At 50.3% G+C, this 18,947-nt stretch overlaps 1 protein-coding gene across 3 annotated transcripts in view; it reads right to left on the reverse strand.

The window, feature by feature from the left end:
- The window catches only part of MYH14 (myosin heavy chain 14), a 90,991-nt gene that overhangs the window by 24,918 nt on the left and 47,126 nt on the right, over positions 1-18,947 (reverse strand). For all 3 annotated transcript variants that reach the window (XM_060131860.1, XM_060131859.1, XM_060131858.1), the window contains exons 21-31: positions 17,925-18,033; positions 15,090-15,221; positions 14,046-14,252; positions 11,333-11,470; positions 9,400-9,523; positions 8,651-8,822; positions 6,489-6,701; positions 5,768-5,912; positions 4,903-5,109; positions 449-553; positions 204-356 (exon numbers count right to left, since the gene is read on the reverse strand). In XM_060131860.1, coding sequence (XP_059987843.1) covers positions 204-356; positions 449-553; positions 4,903-5,109; positions 5,768-5,912; positions 6,489-6,701; positions 8,651-8,822; positions 9,400-9,523; positions 11,333-11,470; positions 14,046-14,252; positions 15,090-15,221; positions 17,925-18,033 — 1,705 coding nt within the window. The remainder of the gene's footprint in view (positions 1-203; positions 357-448; positions 554-4,902; positions 5,110-5,767; positions 5,913-6,488; positions 6,702-8,650; positions 8,823-9,399; positions 9,524-11,332; positions 11,471-14,045; positions 14,253-15,089; positions 15,222-17,924; positions 18,034-18,947) is intronic.

Raw genomic sequence — 18,947 nt, forward strand, 5'->3', positions numbered from 1 at the left:
TGAAACAGAGAGTTGGGGACAGGAGGGATGGGGGTCTGCACCTACAGGCTCTGGGGCTGCGGGAGAGACAGAGGCGGGTATGGCTTGAAAGGGTCTGGCCTATGATATGCTGGGCAACGGGGCCACCCCGGAGCAGGGGAACCCAGGAGGAACAGGTTGGGAGACTGGGCATCCCTTTGAGATCTCCCTGCGGGGCTGTTCACCTGGGCCTGCGCAGCCTGCAGCTCACGGCCCGCCCGCTCCCTGGCAGCTGCCTCCTCATCCAGCTGCTCCCGCAGCCCTGCCGCCTCCGCCTCCAGGGCTCGGGCCCGGGACCCCAGGGTCAGCTTCGCTCTGGTCTCCTCCTGCAGCAGCTCCTGAAGATGGATGGGAGAATGGATGTTACGTGTGGGCAGGAGTGTGGGGAGGCCTGGGGGGAGCCCGGTGGTGAGAGGTGGGCTGGGATCACCTGGGCGTCGTGGAGCTGGGCCTCCATGCTGGTCAGCTCCTTGCTCAGCCTGATGGCTTTGGACTCGGCCTCGCTCAGTGCTCCAGACACAATCTCGAGTTCAGCCTGCAGGGAAGGGACATCTTCTAATGGCGGCTTCCAGCCAGCCAACCCCTCTGCTCCTCTGCCTCTAATCCCTACCACCACTGCTGGTGAGGATGCACCAGCATGGAAGGTGCAGCTGCCATGGAAACCAGTCTAGCAGCTCCTTAAAATGGTTCAATGCAGAGTTTCCATACAGCCCAGCAATTCCACTCCTAGGTGTGTACCCAGGAGAAATGAAAAGAAGTCTAGGCAAAAACTTGTACTGGGGTGTTCACGACAGCATTATTCGCAATTGCCGAAAAGCAGAAATAACCCAAATGTCCATTCACGGATGATTGGATAAACAAAATGTGGTCTATCCAGACAATGGAATATTATTTGGCCATGAAAAGGAATGAAGTACTGACACATGCTACAACATGGATGAACCTTGAAAACATTATGCTAAATGAAAGAAGCCAGACACAAAAGGACAAATATTGTATGATTCCATTTCTATGAAATGCCCAGAATAGGAAGTCTAGAGAGCCAAAAGAAGGGGATTAGTGGTTGCCGGGGCAGGGGGTGGGACTGGGGGATGATGGCTGCACAGTACAGGATTTCTTTCTGGGCTGATGAAAATGTCCTAAAATTAGGTTACGGTGATGACTGTACAACTCTATGAATATACTAAAAACGATTGAATTGTACATTTTATTTTATTATTTTTTAAAATATTCATTTATTTATTTTGGCTGTGCTGGGTGTTAGTTGTGGCATGTGGGCTCTTAGTTGTGGCATGTGGGATCTAGTTCCCTGACCAGGGGTCAAACCCAGGCCGCCTGCATTGGGAGCACAGAGTCTTACCACTGGACCACCAGGGAAGTCTCAAATTGTACATTTTAAATGGGTGAATTATACGGTATGTGAGTTATATTACAATAGAGCTGTTCCCCTGGCATGCAAATCACCACCACAGTGATCCTGGGTGCAGCTCCTGGTCTCACGTTCCTTCGCTGTAGGAACTGGGCAGCAGCTTACCACTTTCTCCCCCCTGGACTGTTGCCTCCATGGGGTAGGACCTCATCTGCTTTGTTCCCTGCTGTGTCCTCAGGGCTCAAAACAGGGCCTGGCACACCGCAGGTGCTCAGAAAATGTTTGTTGGGTGAGTGCCTCCAGCACGTGTGTGTTACCCTGAAATTTCTTCTCTCCCTTTTTGAGGTTCACTTAACAAACAAGGTTGGGTTCAAATTCTGGCTGGTAAGAAAATTTATCTGAAAACTTGGAAATAAGAAAAGGCAGTGGTCAGGCATCCTTTAGAAAGGACAGGACTGGGACTTCCCTGGTGGCGCAGTGGTTAACACCTGCCAACGCAGGGGACATGGGTTCGAGCCCTGGTCCGGGAAGATCCCACATGCCGCAGAGCAACTAAGCCTGTGCACTACAACTACTGAGCCTGTGCTCTAGAGCCCGCGAGCCACAACTACTGAGCCCGTGTGCCACAACTACTGAAGCCTGCGTGCCTAGAGCTCGTGCTCCGCAACAAGAGAAGCCACCGCAATGAGAAGCCTGCGCACCGCAACGAAGAGTAGCCCCCGCTCACAGCAACTAGAGAAAGCATGTGTGCAGCAACGAAGACCCAACGCGGCCAAAAATCAATCAATCAATCAATAAATCACTTTGTTGTACACTTGAAACTAACACATTGTAAATCAACTACACTTCTATAAAGCTTACATTTGATTGCCCTTTGGGACATTAACCGGTTTTGTCTTTGACTGCGCCATTTCGTTCTGGCATTCTCTCTTTTGCTGACTACACACACACCAATTTGTTGTTGTTTCTCTCCTTGAGCATCTTTGACATTCTGCTGGATCCCTCATTAATGCTTTTTTTTTTAATATTTATGTTTTTATTGAAGTATAATTGATTTACAATGTTGTGTTAGTTTCAGGGGTACAGCTAAGTGATTCAGTTATACATACATTATACACATATTCTTTTTCAGATTGTTTTCTCATATAGGTTATTACAAAATATTGAGTATAGTTCACTGTGTTATACAGTAGGTCCTTGTAGTTCATGTATTTTATATATATTAGTGTGTATATATTACTTCCAAATTCCTAATTTACCCCTCCCCTGCAACTTTCCCCTTTGGTAACCATAAGTTTGTTTTCTATGTCTGTGAGTCTGTTTCTGTTTTGTAAATAAGTTCATTTGTATCATTTTTTTAGATTCCACATATAAACGATATCATATGATATTTGTCTTTGTCTGACTTACTTCACTCAGTATGATAATCTCTAGGTCCATCCATGTTGCTGGAAATGGCATTATTTCATTCTTTTTTATGGTTCATTAATGCTTTAAATAAATCTTTGACATGGGCTTATTATGTCTTTGTATGACAGTCATGCTTTGAACTTCTGAAAATGATATTTTGAGCTGACCTTGGTACCTCCTGGCTGTGTGACCTGGGCAAGTGATTCCTATCTTTTAAAAAAAAAATTATTTACTTATTTATTTGGCTGTGCCAGGTCTTAGTTATGGCACGCAGGATCTTCGCTGTGGCATGAGGGATCTTTTAGTTGAGGAATGCATGCGGGATCTAGTTCCCTGACCAGGGATCAGACCCGGGTCCCCTGCATTGGGATCATGGAGTCTTAACCACTGGACCACCAGGGAAGTGCCTGATTCCTATCTTTTTGGTGCTCAGTTTTTCTCATCTGTGAAATGGGGATGATAACAGGACCTACCTCCCAGGGCTGCTTTGAAGAGTCAATGAAATAATGAACGTAAAGTGACTAGCTCAGTGCCTGGCATATACCTGTGCTCAATATATAGGTACATCTGACAATTTTTGAGAGCCTACTGAGAGCCCAGGAACTATTGTAAAAGCTTTCCAAGTTTAGGCTCGCTGGATTCACACACCGACCCTATGAGGTACATACTATTATTAGTCTAAGTTTACATAAAGGGAAGCCGAGGCACAGAGAGGTTAGGCAATTTGCCTAAGATCACACAGCTACAAGTGGTGGAACTGAGATTTTAGCCCAGGCAGAATGGCTCTAGAGCTGCCCTGTCCAATATGGTAGCCACTAGCCTTAGGTGGCTATTTAACTTTAAAGTAATTAAAATTAAATAAAATGAAAATCCAGCTCCTCAGTTGTACTCCTCACATGCCAGGTGGATAGTGCAGTTACAGAACATTTCCATCACTGAAGAAAGTTCTACTGACCAGTGCAACCTAGAACTCCTGCTATCAGCCACCAGACTCTACTCTTGGTGTCACTTTTATTTCTGTAACACGTAACGTGCTTACGAGAATGAGCACTACATAGCTTAATTCCATGGGGGCAGCCCCTAGCTGTCCCCCCAAATCCCTTCTCCCCTGGTCCCACTGTGACAGGCTGTCAGGTAGGCCCATGGCTGCCAGCTAGAAACTTTATTTCCCAGTCTCCTTTGCAGCTAGCTGTGGTCATGTGATTATGTTATGGCCAATGGAATGCAAGCAAAGTGATATATGCAAATTCCATCCCATCCTCTTTTCCCCTTCCTAAGCTGGAGCACACAGGTGCCCACAATCCAGATTTAACTCTGAAGATGAGGTCAATGCCCTCAGGGATAATGGAGTGACCTCAGGGAGCATAAGTGTCCCGCCAGCCTCCACTGCTTACTCTGAGCCTATTTCCTGAGACGGAAGACACATGTCTTTTATTCAAGCTGATGAATTCTGGAGTCTTTTGTTATATCGACTTACCTTTCACCTTAAATTGAAAACGGTAACAGTGTTTTCCCCGCCTTGGGGTTGGGGAATTAAAAGTCATTCTTACCCTCTTTCTGCTTCTTTGTATTCCCAGTAATAAACAGGTATTGGTCGCTTAGTTAAAAAACATAATAAAATTTTAAAAACCCACATTTTTTCTAACAGTCATAGTATGATATTGTCCTGACACAGGTCCAAGTATTCACGCTGGGTTTTTCTAATCAGGCCATGGATTGTTTAAGACCAGAAGATAAGAGGGTGGAGGGTGGGCGCTACAGGGTTAAGAGCTACAGGATCAGTCATGCCTGGGTTCACGCTTTGGCTCTGAGGGACCCAAGACAATCAACTTCACCTCCCTGGGCCTCAGTTTCCTTGTGTGTAAAATGGGAACAATACTAGCACTTCCCTCAAAGAAGCATTAGGAGGAGCCTTTGGCAAAATACACAGGATGCTTGGTGCATAGTAATCACTCACCAAATACTAGCTATTAACGTGTGATTGTGTTGGAAAAGTTGGAAAGGACAGTAGGGTTGATGTGGACCAAACTGAAGTCCAGAGAGGGCATGCATCTCACCCAAAGCCACACAGCAGAGACCACCCCCTACCTAGCCACCCCACTCACCTGGGCTCGCTGCAGCTTCTCAGTAGCCTCTGCTCGTGCCCGCTCCCCATCGCCAGCCCGGCCCTGCACCTCCTGCAACTGTGACTCCAGGCGACGCCTCCGTTGCTCACCCTCCTGACGCGCGGTCTGCAGGTTGCTTAGCTCCGTCCGTAGCTCAGACACTTCAGCCTCCAGAGCCAACCGGGTCTTCTCCCATGTACCTTTGCTCTGGTGGGGGAGAGAGACAGCAATGATTTTATGATTCCCTTTCTCTACCAGACCAGGCACATGAACGCCCCAAGTCCTCTGTACTGTCTATTCCCTCTGGAACTCCTCACTGTTCCTTAAAGACCCAGGCACATTCCTGCCTCAGGGCCTTTGCACTGGCTGTTCCCTCTGCCTGGAACATGTTTCCCTGTGATGCCAGGATGGCTCACCCATCACCTCCCTCAGTTTTTTACTCAAATGTCATCTCTTCACTGAGTCTCTCCAAGGCCTCTCTATTTCAAATCACAACACGCCCCCGCCTGGCCGTTAGCACTCTGAAAGCCCTTTCCTGTTCATCATCTTCCCGTAGCGCTTATGACCCCGCTATATATTATGAGTGTGTTTAGATTGTTTACTCTCTGCCTTGCCTGCTACAACGTGAGCTCCACGACGGAAGTGGGTATTGCTTGCTTGGCTCACAGCTGGGGCCCCCAGTACCAACCGGGGAATATACTACATATTCAATTAACATCTGCTGAATGCAAGATGGATCAGGGACATGGATATGTGAGGAGAAAAATGGGCTGGCCTAGAACCAGCCAGAGGTACCTCCTCCAACCCAGCATCCTGCTTCCCCTCCCCATGGCTCCCCAGACACTCCTCCCCCACCTCCACCCACCCTCCGGGCTTGCTCCAGCTGCTCTGCCAGCTCTCCCAGTGCCTGGCCATGGCGCTGCCGCAGCTCCTGCACCGCCACCTCATGAACGCGCGTTTCCTCCTCCAGAGCCTTCTTCAACTCTGTCACCTCCTGTTCTCTCTTGGACCTTTTATTGGGGAAGGGGAAGGGAACAGAATTTCAGAATAGAGGAAGGCTGGGACTTTGAGGGAGCCCCTGACTGCTGGTTGTGCCTCCTTTTATTCTTTCCCTCCAAGGATGGGGACCTCACTCTACATTCTCCAAGGGATCTGGGCAGTGATGCTGCAGAAGAAGGGTGGCCTTAAGGGTGAGCTCCCACGCATCTTTCGAAACCCTATTCAAAAGGCCCCTTCTTAAAGAAGTCTTTTTGGACTCCCTCCCATAGAGTGATACAAGGGCCCTCTCTGATCATCCATGATGCCCTGTCGTACTCCATTAAAGCTCACTTTGTTCTGCACTGTGTCTGTCTTTGCCCGAATCTGCCTACCCCTGGACTGGGAGTTCCTAAGGGCAATGCCCGAGTCTTGACTCGTCTCTGTCCCCAGCGTGGCCCACGCTGGGCCCAGAGCCAGTGTCCAGTAAACAACTGTTGAACGACTAAACAACTGTGTAGATGGAGAGCTTGGACCCACGTCCTTTTCCCTGCCCCGCCCCCAGCCCCCATGTGCCCCGCCTGTGCCACCTGCAGGCCACCCAGCCTCACCGGAGCTCCTGCTGCGCGTTGGTGGAGTCCAGCGTGTCCTCCAGCTCGCTCCGCAGCGCCTCCAGCTCCTCACCCAGGTCCCGGCGCTGCTTCTCTGCCTTGGCCCTGGCTGCGCGCTCAGCCTCCAGGTCCTCCTGGGCCTCGGCCAGCCCCGCTTGTGCTTCCCGCAGGGATTTGAGCAGCTGGGCCCGGGCCCCGCCCTCATCCTCTGCCCTGGGGGTGGACGAGGACCAGGGGGTTGGTATAGGGGCAGGCAGGGGGTGGGGACGATTTCTAGGGGTTGGAGGGGCCAGACACGGCCAGTCCCCGGTTAAAAGCCCAGCTCTGCCCTTGGCCATGTGTCTCCAGTACTCAGAGCCTCAGCTTTCTTAGCTGTAAAATGGGGATGACACCACCAGTAATCACAGGGACACTCATTAAGTTCCTGCCACTTGAGAGCACTTCATCATTTTGTGTAACGTTCATGCCAAATGAGGAAACTGGGGCCCAGAGCGGGAAAGTACTTGCCCTGGTCACATGGTCAGTGGGTGGCTGACCCCAGAGTCCCTCCTCATAACCCCTATGGGATCGACCTCTTGCAAAGAGAAGCTGAATGGAGCAGCAGCGTGGACTCTGGGTTAAATGGCTCAGGGAGGTGGTCCAGTGGTTAGGACTCTGCACTTCCACTGCACGGGGGCGTGGGTTCGATCCCTGGTCTGGGAACTAAGATTTCACAAGCCGTGCGGCAGCGGCCAAAAAAAAAAAAAAAGAAAGGAAAAGAAAAGAAAAAACAAACAAACAAAAAAACCCTGTAAGAATGGTTCAGGGAGATGCACTGACCACGGTCTGTATCCCCTGCTTGGCCACCTGCCCTGGCAAGTGACAGCTTCTCTGAACTGCAGGCTCCTGGTCTGTGAGAAAGCGTGACTGCCCCCCTTCACAGGGCTACCGCGAGGATGGCAATGTAGTGCCAAAGGCTACATGTTGTATGATTCCACTGACGTGAAAGAGTAAGAATTGGCAAATCCTATGTGGACAGAAAGCAAATTGGTGGTTGCCAGGGGTTGAGGGGAGAGGGGAAATTGGAAGTGACTGCTTAATAGGATTTTTTTTTTTGAGGTGATGAAAATGTTCTGAATAGAGGTAGTGGTTGCACAACATCGCAAACATACCAAATGCCACTGAACAGTATGCTTTAAAATGGTTAAGTTTTTTTTCTTTTTGGCTGTGCCACGCATCTTGCAGGATCTCAGTGAAAGCACGGTAGTGAAAGCACGGAGTCCTAATCGCTAGACCACCAGGGAACTCCCTAAAATGGTTAATTTTGTTATGTGAATTTCACCTCAATACAAAAGAAAACGGAAAAAAATAACAATGGCAATAACGGATGGTAGGAACAGACACACGCAGCATCTAATGAGGGCTTAGGGTGTGCCAAGCAAGTTCTCAGCCCTTTCTCATTTAATCCCTACACTAATCCTAGGAGAGTTTCTATAATCATGCCCTTTTTCCAGATAGAGAGACTGAGGCTCGAGAGGTGATGTCACCCAGGTGAGGTCACATGGCCAAAAAGGGGAGGAGCCAGGATTTGAACCCAGAAGTCAGGCTGGAGGGTGCGTGTTCTTAACCCCCCTCCACCAACCCCGTGTCCCATCGATTCTCAGATGCATGTTTTCCCCACATTGTAACCTTTCTGAAATCAAGCTGCGCCCATACACAAGGGCACCTCAGGTCGCATGGAGCACAGTGGGTGAAAAGCATTTGAAACACTGCGCATCGTATCTGGGACACAGTAAGTGCTCAATAACTGTGAATGACTGTAAGTATGATGATTATGATTCCTAAGATGGCCAGACCACCTATCCAATCACAGCGGATTCTGGGCTGTTTGGTTTTGAGAGGCTGGGGTTGTGGGAGAAGAAGAAATAGCATTTCCTTGCCTCTGTGCAAGAAACTGTGTGAGTCACCAGACACGTAGGGCCCGGTTTCAGTTTTCCCTTAACCAGGTGGGCTTGGAACTCTGTGTCCATCTTACAGAAGGGGACACGGAGGCTCAGAGTGGGTGTGCACGGCTGCTGAGCGGCTCGGCCGAGCTCTGTACCTGCGGGAGGGTCTTGCCGGGCGCCCCCAACGCTGGCAGGGGGCGCCCCCGTGCTGTGCACCCCACCCGGCCCACCCCGCACCTGGCCAAGGCGACCTGCAGCTCCTCCTCCTTGCGGCCCAGCTGGGCCCGCAGCTCCTCCGCCCGCTGCTGCTGTTCCACCATCTGCTCCTGCAGCTCTGAGCCCTCCACGTCCAGCCGCCGCTTCAGCTTCTCCAGCTCCTGGCGGCTCTTCTCCTCCTTCCGGAGGCGATCTGGAGGCAGGAGGTGGGGGGGTGGGGCATGCACAAGGGAGCCAGACCCACACACCCAGGGAGACCCACGGCTCCGCAGTCAGGCTGAGCTCAGCGTCTCTTTCCACCCCTCCCGCTCTTTCCCAGCTTCCCCATCGCTGGGATCGCCCACTGGTCCCCAGACCCCCAGATGCCTTCTCCCCTCCGCCCCCCAGGGACAGCCCCTGCTCCTGCTTGCTGGCTCTCTCTGCCCTGCCCTTTCCTCCCTGCCTCCCCGGCCTCCTCCTGTGCTCTCTCCCTTCTGTTTCTGCTTCTGAGTCCACAGCAAGGGACAGAGATAAAAAAAAGTGTCTGAAACAGCTAGTGGGACCGTCAGATTGAGAGAGTGACCCAAGATACTCAGGAGAGAGAGAATTGGATGGAGAGAGACAGAAACAACTTAAGAGCTGGGAGGACACCTAACCTGTCCCGAGTCTTCTTTCCTGCCCCCATTTAACAGATATGACCACTGAGGCCCCACAGCACATGAAGGTCACCCGAGGTACCCCCTGACCCCGCTGGAGTGTGCACAGGCCCCCACCGAGGGGCAGGTGCTCACCCTCCATGTCTGCAATCGTGGCCTCGTATTTGAGTCGAAGCTTATTGAGGCTCTTGACTTTCTCCTCCTCCTCAGCTGCCTGGGATGAGAACTCGGCCAGACGCTCCTCCAGCAGCTTCCGCTCCTGAGGGTGGTAGGAGGTGGGGGTGGGGCGTCAGGGGCCCGACCCTCATCTTTGATATCATTCTCATCTGCGTTTCTGCTTATCTCCATCCTTCCCTGACCTTTCCTGCTCCCACCCCCTTCCCTCCTTTTGCATTCTTTAGGGTTTAGGGACCCATCCCACCCCCACCGGGTTCACGCCTGTTAACTGTGGAGACTCCCACTATTTGAAGGACACTCCCATTCATTAACCCATTGGCCCAAAGATGGATACTGAGGTTGATTCAAATCAATTGCTATTATAAACAACACTGCAGTGAACATCTTTGCACATGTGCTGCACTTATGGGTGAGTTCTGGAGCCTTGTGACTACTACAGGTCCAGCTCATGGACCAGCAGCATCAGCACCAAACGGGAGCTTGCAAGGAATGGAATCTCAGGTTCCACCCGAGACGTGCTGAATCAGAATCTGCATTTTAACAAGTTCTCCATATAATTCCTGGGCACGGTGGAGTTTGATAAGCACTGGCCTGGAGCAGCTCTTTTCTTTTTTCTTTCTGTTTATTATTTTTATTTATTATTTTATTTTTTAATTTATTTCTGAGCAGCACTTTTCAAACTGTCAGTGGTTTTGGAAATCAAGGCAGTGGGTCAGTACTACCTCAAAAAGGAAAAAATAGAACAGAGTAGAAGAGAAGAGCCACTGCATCCAAGGAATGTTGCAAAAAACTGTGCATCCTTGAGCTCTCAACTCAGGCACCATTGCCTCCAGGAAGCCTGCCCTGACTACCCCTAGCACAAGTCAGGCCACCCCACTTCCATGGTTTTCTGTTCTTTTCTGACAGTTTATAATTAGTTCATGATGTGTGGTTATGTTGATTTCCTGGGGTGACTCATCTAGCTTCCCTCTCCCCCCATGCCCCTGTGAGGACAGAAATGGTTTTCTAGCTAGTTAAATGCCATATCCCCTGTGCCTAGTCCAGTCCTGGCTGTGCCAGGTTAAAGATGGTGGCAGACTCTTCATCATGTCCCCAGCCAGAGGCAGAGTCTAATTCCCCAACCCTTGAATCTAGACTGAGTCTGCTTTAAGCTCAGTGGTCTGCAGACCACAGCCTGCAGGCCAAATATGGCCCACTGCTTGTGTTTATAAATAAAGTTTTATTGGGACACAGCCACGCCCATTTGATCACAGACCACCTGTGGCTGCTTTCATGCTACAATGGCAGAATTGAGTGGTTGTCACAGAAATGGAGTGGCATGCCAAGGCCCGAATATTTACTATCTGGCCTTCTAGAGAAAATGTTTGCCAACACCTGATCTATAGAATTCAAGGGAAGTGATGCCGTGTCAGTTCCAGCCTTAAGCCTTTCAGAGACCTGCCCACTTCCACTTCTTTTTCTGGGAGCCCTGAGCTGCCAGGTGAGAAACCCAGGCTCTCCCGTGGGCAGAGAGGTCACACAAAAGAGCACCTGGACACCAGCCCTCCAGCGCCCACCACTACGTCATCGCGACTGCCTAAGGGGACCACAGTCCAGCCCACCCACACTACGATGGGATGTAATGAAACGGGGGTTGTTTTCAGCGATGCGGCTTTGGGGTGTCGGATGATCCAGAGATAGATAATGACACATAATAGCTGCTCAATAAATACCAGCTTGAGTGAAGCTGTGACAGAGACGCAAGGAGATGGAAAGGGTTCAAAGGAGACACAGCCAAGACCAAGAGTTTGAAGACCCCTAGAGGTGGGGCAAGCTGGGGGGGATGCAGAGAAGGACCTGTGCTCACCAGTGAGCCCACTCCCCCTGCCCTTGGGGCTCACAGCCCACCCACCTTGCTCAGCTTGGCATTCTGATCTTCCAAGAGTAACAGATCCTCCCCAAACTTTTTCAGCTTTGCCTCCGTCGTCACTTTCTCCAGCTGCAGCTTCTGCCGGGCCCCTTCCTCAGCCTCGAGGTGGGTCTCCAGCTCCTGCAGTGGGGAGAAGGCAGGGTTGAGGACCCAGAGGCTGGGGACTGGCGTGTGATGGGAAGGATGGGTGGAGGGGATGGTTCACGGATCTCCGGGGCTCGTGGCTCAGACAGGTCCACAGTCTGGGTGGGGCTGGGAAGGATCCAAGGCTTACTTTTCATTCATTGGGTCAATAAACACTGATTGAGTGCCTGGTGGGGACCAGGCACTGTTTGAGGTATTAGGATAGATAAAAATCTTTGTCTATCACATTGAAATCACATTCCTGTATGTGTGTGTGAAGATTATAAACAATAAACATCATAAATAAACATATCACAGAGATGGGCACTGTCCACTACGGCAGTCACCAGGCACGCGGGGCGATCTGTGGTGTGAGACTGGAAATTAAGATTTAATATTTTGCAATGACATGGATGGACCTCAAGGGCATTATGCTAAGGGAAATAAGTCAGACAGAGAAAGACAAACACCAGACAATCTCACTTATGAGTGGAATCTAAGAAACAAAACTAAAACAAGAAAAAAACACAAGCTCAGGGCTTTCCTGGTGGTGCAGTGGTTGGGAATCCGCCTGCCAATGCAGGGGATACGGGTTCGATCCCTGGTTCGGGAAGATCCCACATGCCGCGGAGCAGCTAAGCCCGTGTGCCACAACTACTGAGCCCAACTGCTGCAACTACTGAAGCCTGCGTGCCTAGAGCCTGTGCTCCACAGCAGGCAGAAGTCACCTCAATGAGAAGCCTATGCACGGCAAGGAAGAGTAGCCCCCGCTCGCCACAACTAGAGAAAGCCCACACGCAGCAACGAAGACCCAACACAGCCAAAAATAAATAAGTAATTTAAAAAACCAAAAAAACAGAAAAACACAAGCTCAGGGAATTCCCTGGTGGTCCGATGGTTAGGACTTGGCGCTCTCACTGCCGAGGGCCTGGGTTCAATCCCTGATCGGGAAACTAAGATCCCACAAGCTGAGTGGCACAACAAAACAAAACAAAACCCACAGGCTCATAGATGCAGAGAACAGATTGGTGGTTGCCAGAGGTGTGCGGGTAGGGAGGTGGGAGAAATGGGTGAAGGGGCTCAAACTTCCAGTTATGAAATAAGTCATGGGGATGTAATGTACAGCATGGCGGCTGTAGCTAATAATACTTTATTGTGTATTTGAAAATTGCTAAGGGAGCAGATCTTAACAATTCTCATCACAAGAAAAATTTTTTTCTAACTACTTAAGGTGCTGGATGTAAATTAGACTTATTGCGGTGATCACTTTGCAGTGTATATAGATATCGAATCATTATGTGTACACCTGAAAGTAATATAATGTTATATGTCAATTACACCTCAATTTTAAAAAATTCAATATTATGTGTGGCCTTGATGGCTGGTAAAATTAGGAGTCCCTATAATGGCCTAATCACAAGTCCTTCCACCGGCCCTGCTACCAAAGATAAGGTCCCCTAACCAATAACCCTCTGTATCCTGGGGACCAGACAGGGTACCTGCTTATCCCTATCTAGTAGGCTTCAGTTACCTGCTAGTCCTTGGAATTATTTAAAACAAACCAATCGGGAGTTCCCTGGTGGTCCAGTGGTTAGGACTCTGCGTTTCCACTGTAGGGGGCATGGGTTCGATCCCTGGTCGGGGAACTAAGATCCCACATGCCGTGTGGCACAGCCCCAAAATAATAAATAAATAAATAAATAAACCAATCACATCTTCCTGCAGGAACCAGGGGTCACCTCATCCTCTTGTTACTACTAGGCTTGCCTCTCACAGCTGCAGCTTGTTCATGCCATTCCTGAATGCAACCCCACTGTGACTCTCTGTGCCATGGTGTCTGCCTCCCTCAGGCTGTGAATATTTGTGACTAATAACGTGCTTTCTATCGCATCTGTCCAGGATCAGGTGTGGTGTGTTAGGCCATCTCCATAACCACAGGGCAGGATCCCCGCCCCCCCTCACCAATGGGGTCAAGAGGAGGTGATTAAAGCACTACTGAGTTCTTAAAATGTGACCAGTCTGTGGAGTTGAATTTTCAATTTAATTCGATTTCTTTTAAATTTAAAACCAGTCACTCAATTAATTATTGGGGAACTTTTAAGTATGTTTGGATCAACGTGGGGATGTTAATCTACTTTTTTTCACAGAAGAAGTTATGAAACACAAATGCAGATGAAGTCCTGCCAATGAAAATTGAGCATCTGAATTGAGACGCGCCTTAAGTGTAAAATACACAATGGATTTTGAAGGGGAACCATGGCAGGGCAGCCTGCCTTGGATTGCAGCAGCACAGAGGCAAATGGAGCCAGGAGGTGGAGAGAGGCAGAGTACTGAAGCTACTGCTTGAGCACCCGGATCCAGCCATGCCTGAAGCTTACACATTCTAGAGTCTCCCATTAATTCGAAAGCCAAAAAAAAAAGTATTCTTTTTGCTTAAGACACTTGGAGCTGAGTTTTGTTTTGTTTCATTTTTTCCAATTCATGGCCAAAAGAGGCAGGGTTTGCTGAAGCAAAGGAGTGTGGGGTAAACAGAAGGGGTGGGGGAGGCGGCCTCGGGCGCACGGGGCCAGACCTGTATGTGCTGCTGCAGCCTCCGCTTCTCGGTTTGCAGCTGGCGGCTGCACTCCTCCTCCTCGCCCACACGGGCCTCTAGCTCCGACACCACCAGTTCGAGCTCCTGCTTTCGGGCTGCCAGCCGCCCCCGGGTCTCCTCAGTCTCAGCACACAATTCTGCCTCTGCTCGCAGTTGCTCTGCCAGGCGGGCACGCTCCTCTTCCAGCTGGGGATGGGGTGGGAGGTCAGCGTCCGTTAGGTAGTGCTGCCAGGATGGCCCTCAGTGGAGCACGAGGTCCCTCCTGCCCACTGAGTTACTTTGCCCTTTGAGGCCTGGGGGGCAGGAGGGAGAGATGGAAGACAGTCCCCCATCCTGCTCTTCATCTCAGGATGACCCCTAGTCACCAAGTCAGACCTCTGGGGGCCTCCCTCTCCCTCACCTCCCTACAGCCCATCAGTCCCCAGCTCCATCCCTCCTGCCCCTCTCCTCTCTCCCCATAACCCTAACAGGCTTGAGCCTCATCCTCTCCCAATGGACTCTCTACCCGCTCTCCCAGCCTCCAGTCTCTCCATCTCCAGTCCATCCTCCAAATAGCCCCAGGGAGGACGTTCTATCAGCTCACAGTGCATTTAATACTCCTACGCCTAGAAATTTAACCAAAGGAAATAATTCTGAAAAAACAAACAGAAAAATGCTCAAGAAGGGGTTTGCTTCAGCGTTATTTTAAGATTCCAGAAATACTGGCAACAGTTAAAAGTCCACCGCCTGTGTAGGATAGCCCAGCCCCTGCCCTGCCCCGATGCTGGACCAGCCTCCTGATCATCTTGGCTCTGCAGCAACCAGCCCCACCCCCACTCAATACCCTGGCGACATCCCCAGGGCCCCGCTCCCAGCATCTCGCTGCTCAACCACACCAGTTTCCGCCCCCATTCGGCCCCAGTAAACCTCGGTTCTCCGCCAGCCCGCAACCTACCCCTGCCCCCGACCCAGCTCAGCTGGAAGCCCCACCCACCATCGGCTCCTCCCACCGCCACGCCCTCACCCGGGGACCTCGCCCCTTACCTGCGCCACCCGGCCCTGGAGCTCGCCCACCTCGCGGGCACTCTGCTGCTGCAGCTCCTGCACTTTCTGTAGTTCCTGCGCCCGTGCCTGCAGCACCTCATCCTGCCGCGTTACCTGCAGCAGTGGCTTCACCTAGGGGGACAGGAGGGATGGTGGGTGACTGGCTCCCACCGTGGGAGGCCGCTGGGCTCAGGAGCTAAGAACTCATGCTCTGAGCAGGGCCGCATTCCTGGGTTCGCATTTCAGCTCCTCCACTACTGGCCTTGTGACCTCATCAGTCGGAATGAGTGAATGACTTCACATTTGCCAACAGCCTAGAACAGTCTGGGGTACATTACAAGCAGCACTAAATGTGTCCCTTTTTTGCTACAGGGTCCCTTGGCCTACAGGAGACACTGTGCCTCAAAGTTCTTGGTCCAAGGTCCATAGTGAGAGATGCACTTTACACTGTGTGATTCCAGGCTGGAGTGACAGGCCAGCCGCCCCCCCCCCCATGAATAACCGAAATGAAAGTTTCACCAAACCACCCTCCCCTTTGCTAAGCGGGATATACTCTGCTCACGTCTGTTCTATTGCTTTTCTTTGGTTCTCCTCAACTCCGATTCTTCTCAACTTCTCTACTGTATTTGATTCTATTTTATTATTTTCCTTTCTGAGCTAATTCATAGCATTTATCACAACTATAACTTTCTGTTTATTTGTGGGATTCATTCACTGATGCCTGTGTGGACCAAGAATGTTGCCGGACATCGCCTGAGATATCAGTAAACAGAGGATGTTGAGGCCATCAAGCCGTGAGCCGCTGCAGCTGCCCCCAACGGTGCACCCTGAGGGGATTCAGGATGGAGGAAAACAGGATACTGGCCCTAGGTCATTAAGGTGCATATCTAAGGAATAATTTCATTCAGCCCAGACTCTTGCATCTTCCCATTCAGAGAAAAGCGCTCAATTCATTAACTCAAGGTGGCTGGTTTTTCTTTAATTAGCATTAATCTTGATGTTTTGTTTGTTTGTTTCAAAACTCCTATATATCCCGGCTCCTCCCTTACCTCTTTGGAACAGTCCCTCAGAGCTATCTGAGGGCTGTATCCGGGGCTAAAGTCCTCAGTAAAGCCCCAAACAAAACAGAATTCTCAACTTGTAGGTTGTGTATTTTTTTTTCAGTGACACCTGGCAAACCACACCTCCTGTCCCCAGACCTAGGATAGGCAAACTTTTTCTTAAAGGGCCAGCTAGGAAATATTTGAGGCTTTGCAGGCTATCCTGTCTCTGTTTTAACTACTCCATTCAGCTGCTGTAACTCAAAAACAGGCACAGACAATACAGTAACCAAACCAATGGGCATTTACAAAAACAGGTGTCTGGCCCATGGGCCATAGCTTACCAACCCCTGCCCTAAACTGTGGGCTCCACGGGGCAGGGCACTGTATTTTTTTTTTTAATTGAAGTATATAGTTGATTTACAATGTTGTGTTAGTTTAAGGTGCACAGCATAGTGATTCAGTTATATATAACTGTATATATTCTTATATATTCTAATATATGTATATATATATTCTTTTTTAGATTTTTTTCCATTATAGATTATTACAAGATATTGGGTATAGTTCCCTGTGTTATACAGTAGGTCCTTGGTGGAGCATTGTCTGTTTTTATTTACCATTTTATTATTGTACCCTCAAAAGTTACTGGCACATAGTAGGTGCTCAGTTAACATGGGCTGAGGGCATGTAGGCTGACAGTTCAGACGTCACATTCAGAATTACACTGAACAGCTGTGTTTTCGCCTCCAAATCTCCATCCTCCTTCCTGCTCTCCAATTTCCCATTGGGAGAACACCCTGCCTCGAAGCTCACACACTTGGCTCTGCCCCTCTGCATTGGGGAGGCATGTGATGCCGGCCTGGCTCATCTGATGTGTACTGACTGGTTCTGGGATGGTCATATGACTCCAGCCAGGCCAGTGAGAGTGAAACCTGGGACTCTGGCTGGAGGTCTGTGATAAGAAAAGACCACAGTGGCCTAGTTGGTGGCCGCCATGTGGGATTTCTAACATTGTTAGAAACTAACATTGTTTGGGCCCTTGTGCAATAAAGGGTTAACTCAGCAGGTCTGGGTTGTTCAAACCCTGTGTATTTCAAGGAAAGGACTGGCCCTTGGCTGGTTCCTGGGAGATCATCTCTAAACATTTGGACTATCCTGCCTGATAAGAGTCCTTTGTTTACCTTGACCTCTGGAGGGGCTGGAGTAACTAAGGTCAACCACGTGGACAGTCAAGGGGGTCAATCACATGCCTATGAAAACCCTAGACACTAAGGCTTGGGTAAGCTTCCTTGGTTGGCAATATTCCATATGTGCTGTCATACAGCATTTCTACAAGAATTAAGTCCTATCTGTACAATTCTACTGGGAGTGGACAATTGGAAGCTCGTGTCTGGTCTCTCCTGGACTCTGCCCTGTGCGCCTTTTACCTTTTCTGATTTTAATGTCCATCCTTTCACTGTAATAAACTGTAACCGTGAGCATAACAGCTTTTCTAAGTTCTGTGAGTCCTTCCAGTGAATCATTGAATCCTAGGGGGTCTTAGGGACCTCAACTCAACCCTAGATCCAGCTGCACCTAAAGCTGTCCCGTATCTTTTAACCACGTTGGTTTGAGTCAGATTTTTTGTCGCTTGTTACCTCAAGAATCCTGATGAACAAAAGGTGGGCTGATCAGTCCCATTTTACAGATGCACAAAACTGAGGCCCAAACCAAGAAAGTCACTTGCCCAAGCAGACCTGGCCCCAAGGACCTGTCTCCTTGCCACTTGGGCCACCTCTCCAGGTGCCCTCACCTTGATGAAGAGCCGCCACCACTGCCAGTGTCTCAGCTTGAGGTAAGCTGCACAGTTCCGCTGCATCACCCTCAGAGCACTCTGCTGCTGCTGGCGCTTCTGGAAGGCCCTGGGTGGGGAGATGGGTGGGTGGGACAATGGAGACTCAGCCGCTCCAGGCCCTGTCCCCTTAGCAAGGGAGCAAAGCTCTCTTCAATTAGTCAACCATTATTAAATGCCTACTGTGTGCAAGCACTGCTCTATTATCAGTAAATCTTGTTGGGTTCCGTCTATCAGTCTCTCTGCCCTTGACTCTCTCTGCCCTATTCCCTCCTCTCTGTTCCCACAGCCCCAGCCCCAGTTCAGCCCCAGCCTCATCTTCCACCCACTGGACCCTCACCCCAGCCACCTCCCCAGCTTCCCAGCCTCCAGAGAGGGCTTTCTATGCCCACAGCTGACCCACCCCTCTCTTGCTCCTCAGTGCCCCTGGATATGGTCCCTGCCCCTCTGCCTGGTGTTTGAGGAGTCCTTTATTCTCTGATCCTTCCTCTGGGCCAGTTCCAAGGGAGAAGGAGACTGTCCTGAAAACTCCCTGCATTCCTGAAATGTACCAGGCTCTCACATCACTGGGCCTTGGCACAAGCTGTCACTCCTGCCTGGAACACCTTTCCCATCCTCCCTCATCTACCTGGTCTGAAGGGCCTCTTGCTGTACCTGTATGACCCCCATCAAAGCACATCTCGCCCTGGACTGTGACACTTTGAGTCCGTGTATATCTCCCCCTCCAGACTGGAGTCCCTTGACGGATTGGCCACTAAGGTGATCACACGGACCTGGTTTGCCTGGGACTTTCTCTGTTTTAGCACAGAAGATCATGCATCCTGGGAAACCTCCAGTCCCAGGCAAACCGGGATGGCTGGTCACCCTATGGCTGAGTCTAGCTCTTCTCTGTGTCCCCAGCATTGCTCAGAAGCCTCAAGGACTCTAGAACCAAGAAGCCTGGGCGTCCAGTGGCTCCATCCTTTTGTTCTCAGCCCTTCTACC

This window comes from Lagenorhynchus albirostris, chromosome 19 (assembly GCF_949774975.1).
Source record: "Lagenorhynchus albirostris chromosome 19, mLagAlb1.1, whole genome shotgun sequence".
NCBI classification, from domain to species: domain Eukaryota; kingdom Metazoa; phylum Chordata; class Mammalia; order Artiodactyla; family Delphinidae; genus Lagenorhynchus; species Lagenorhynchus albirostris.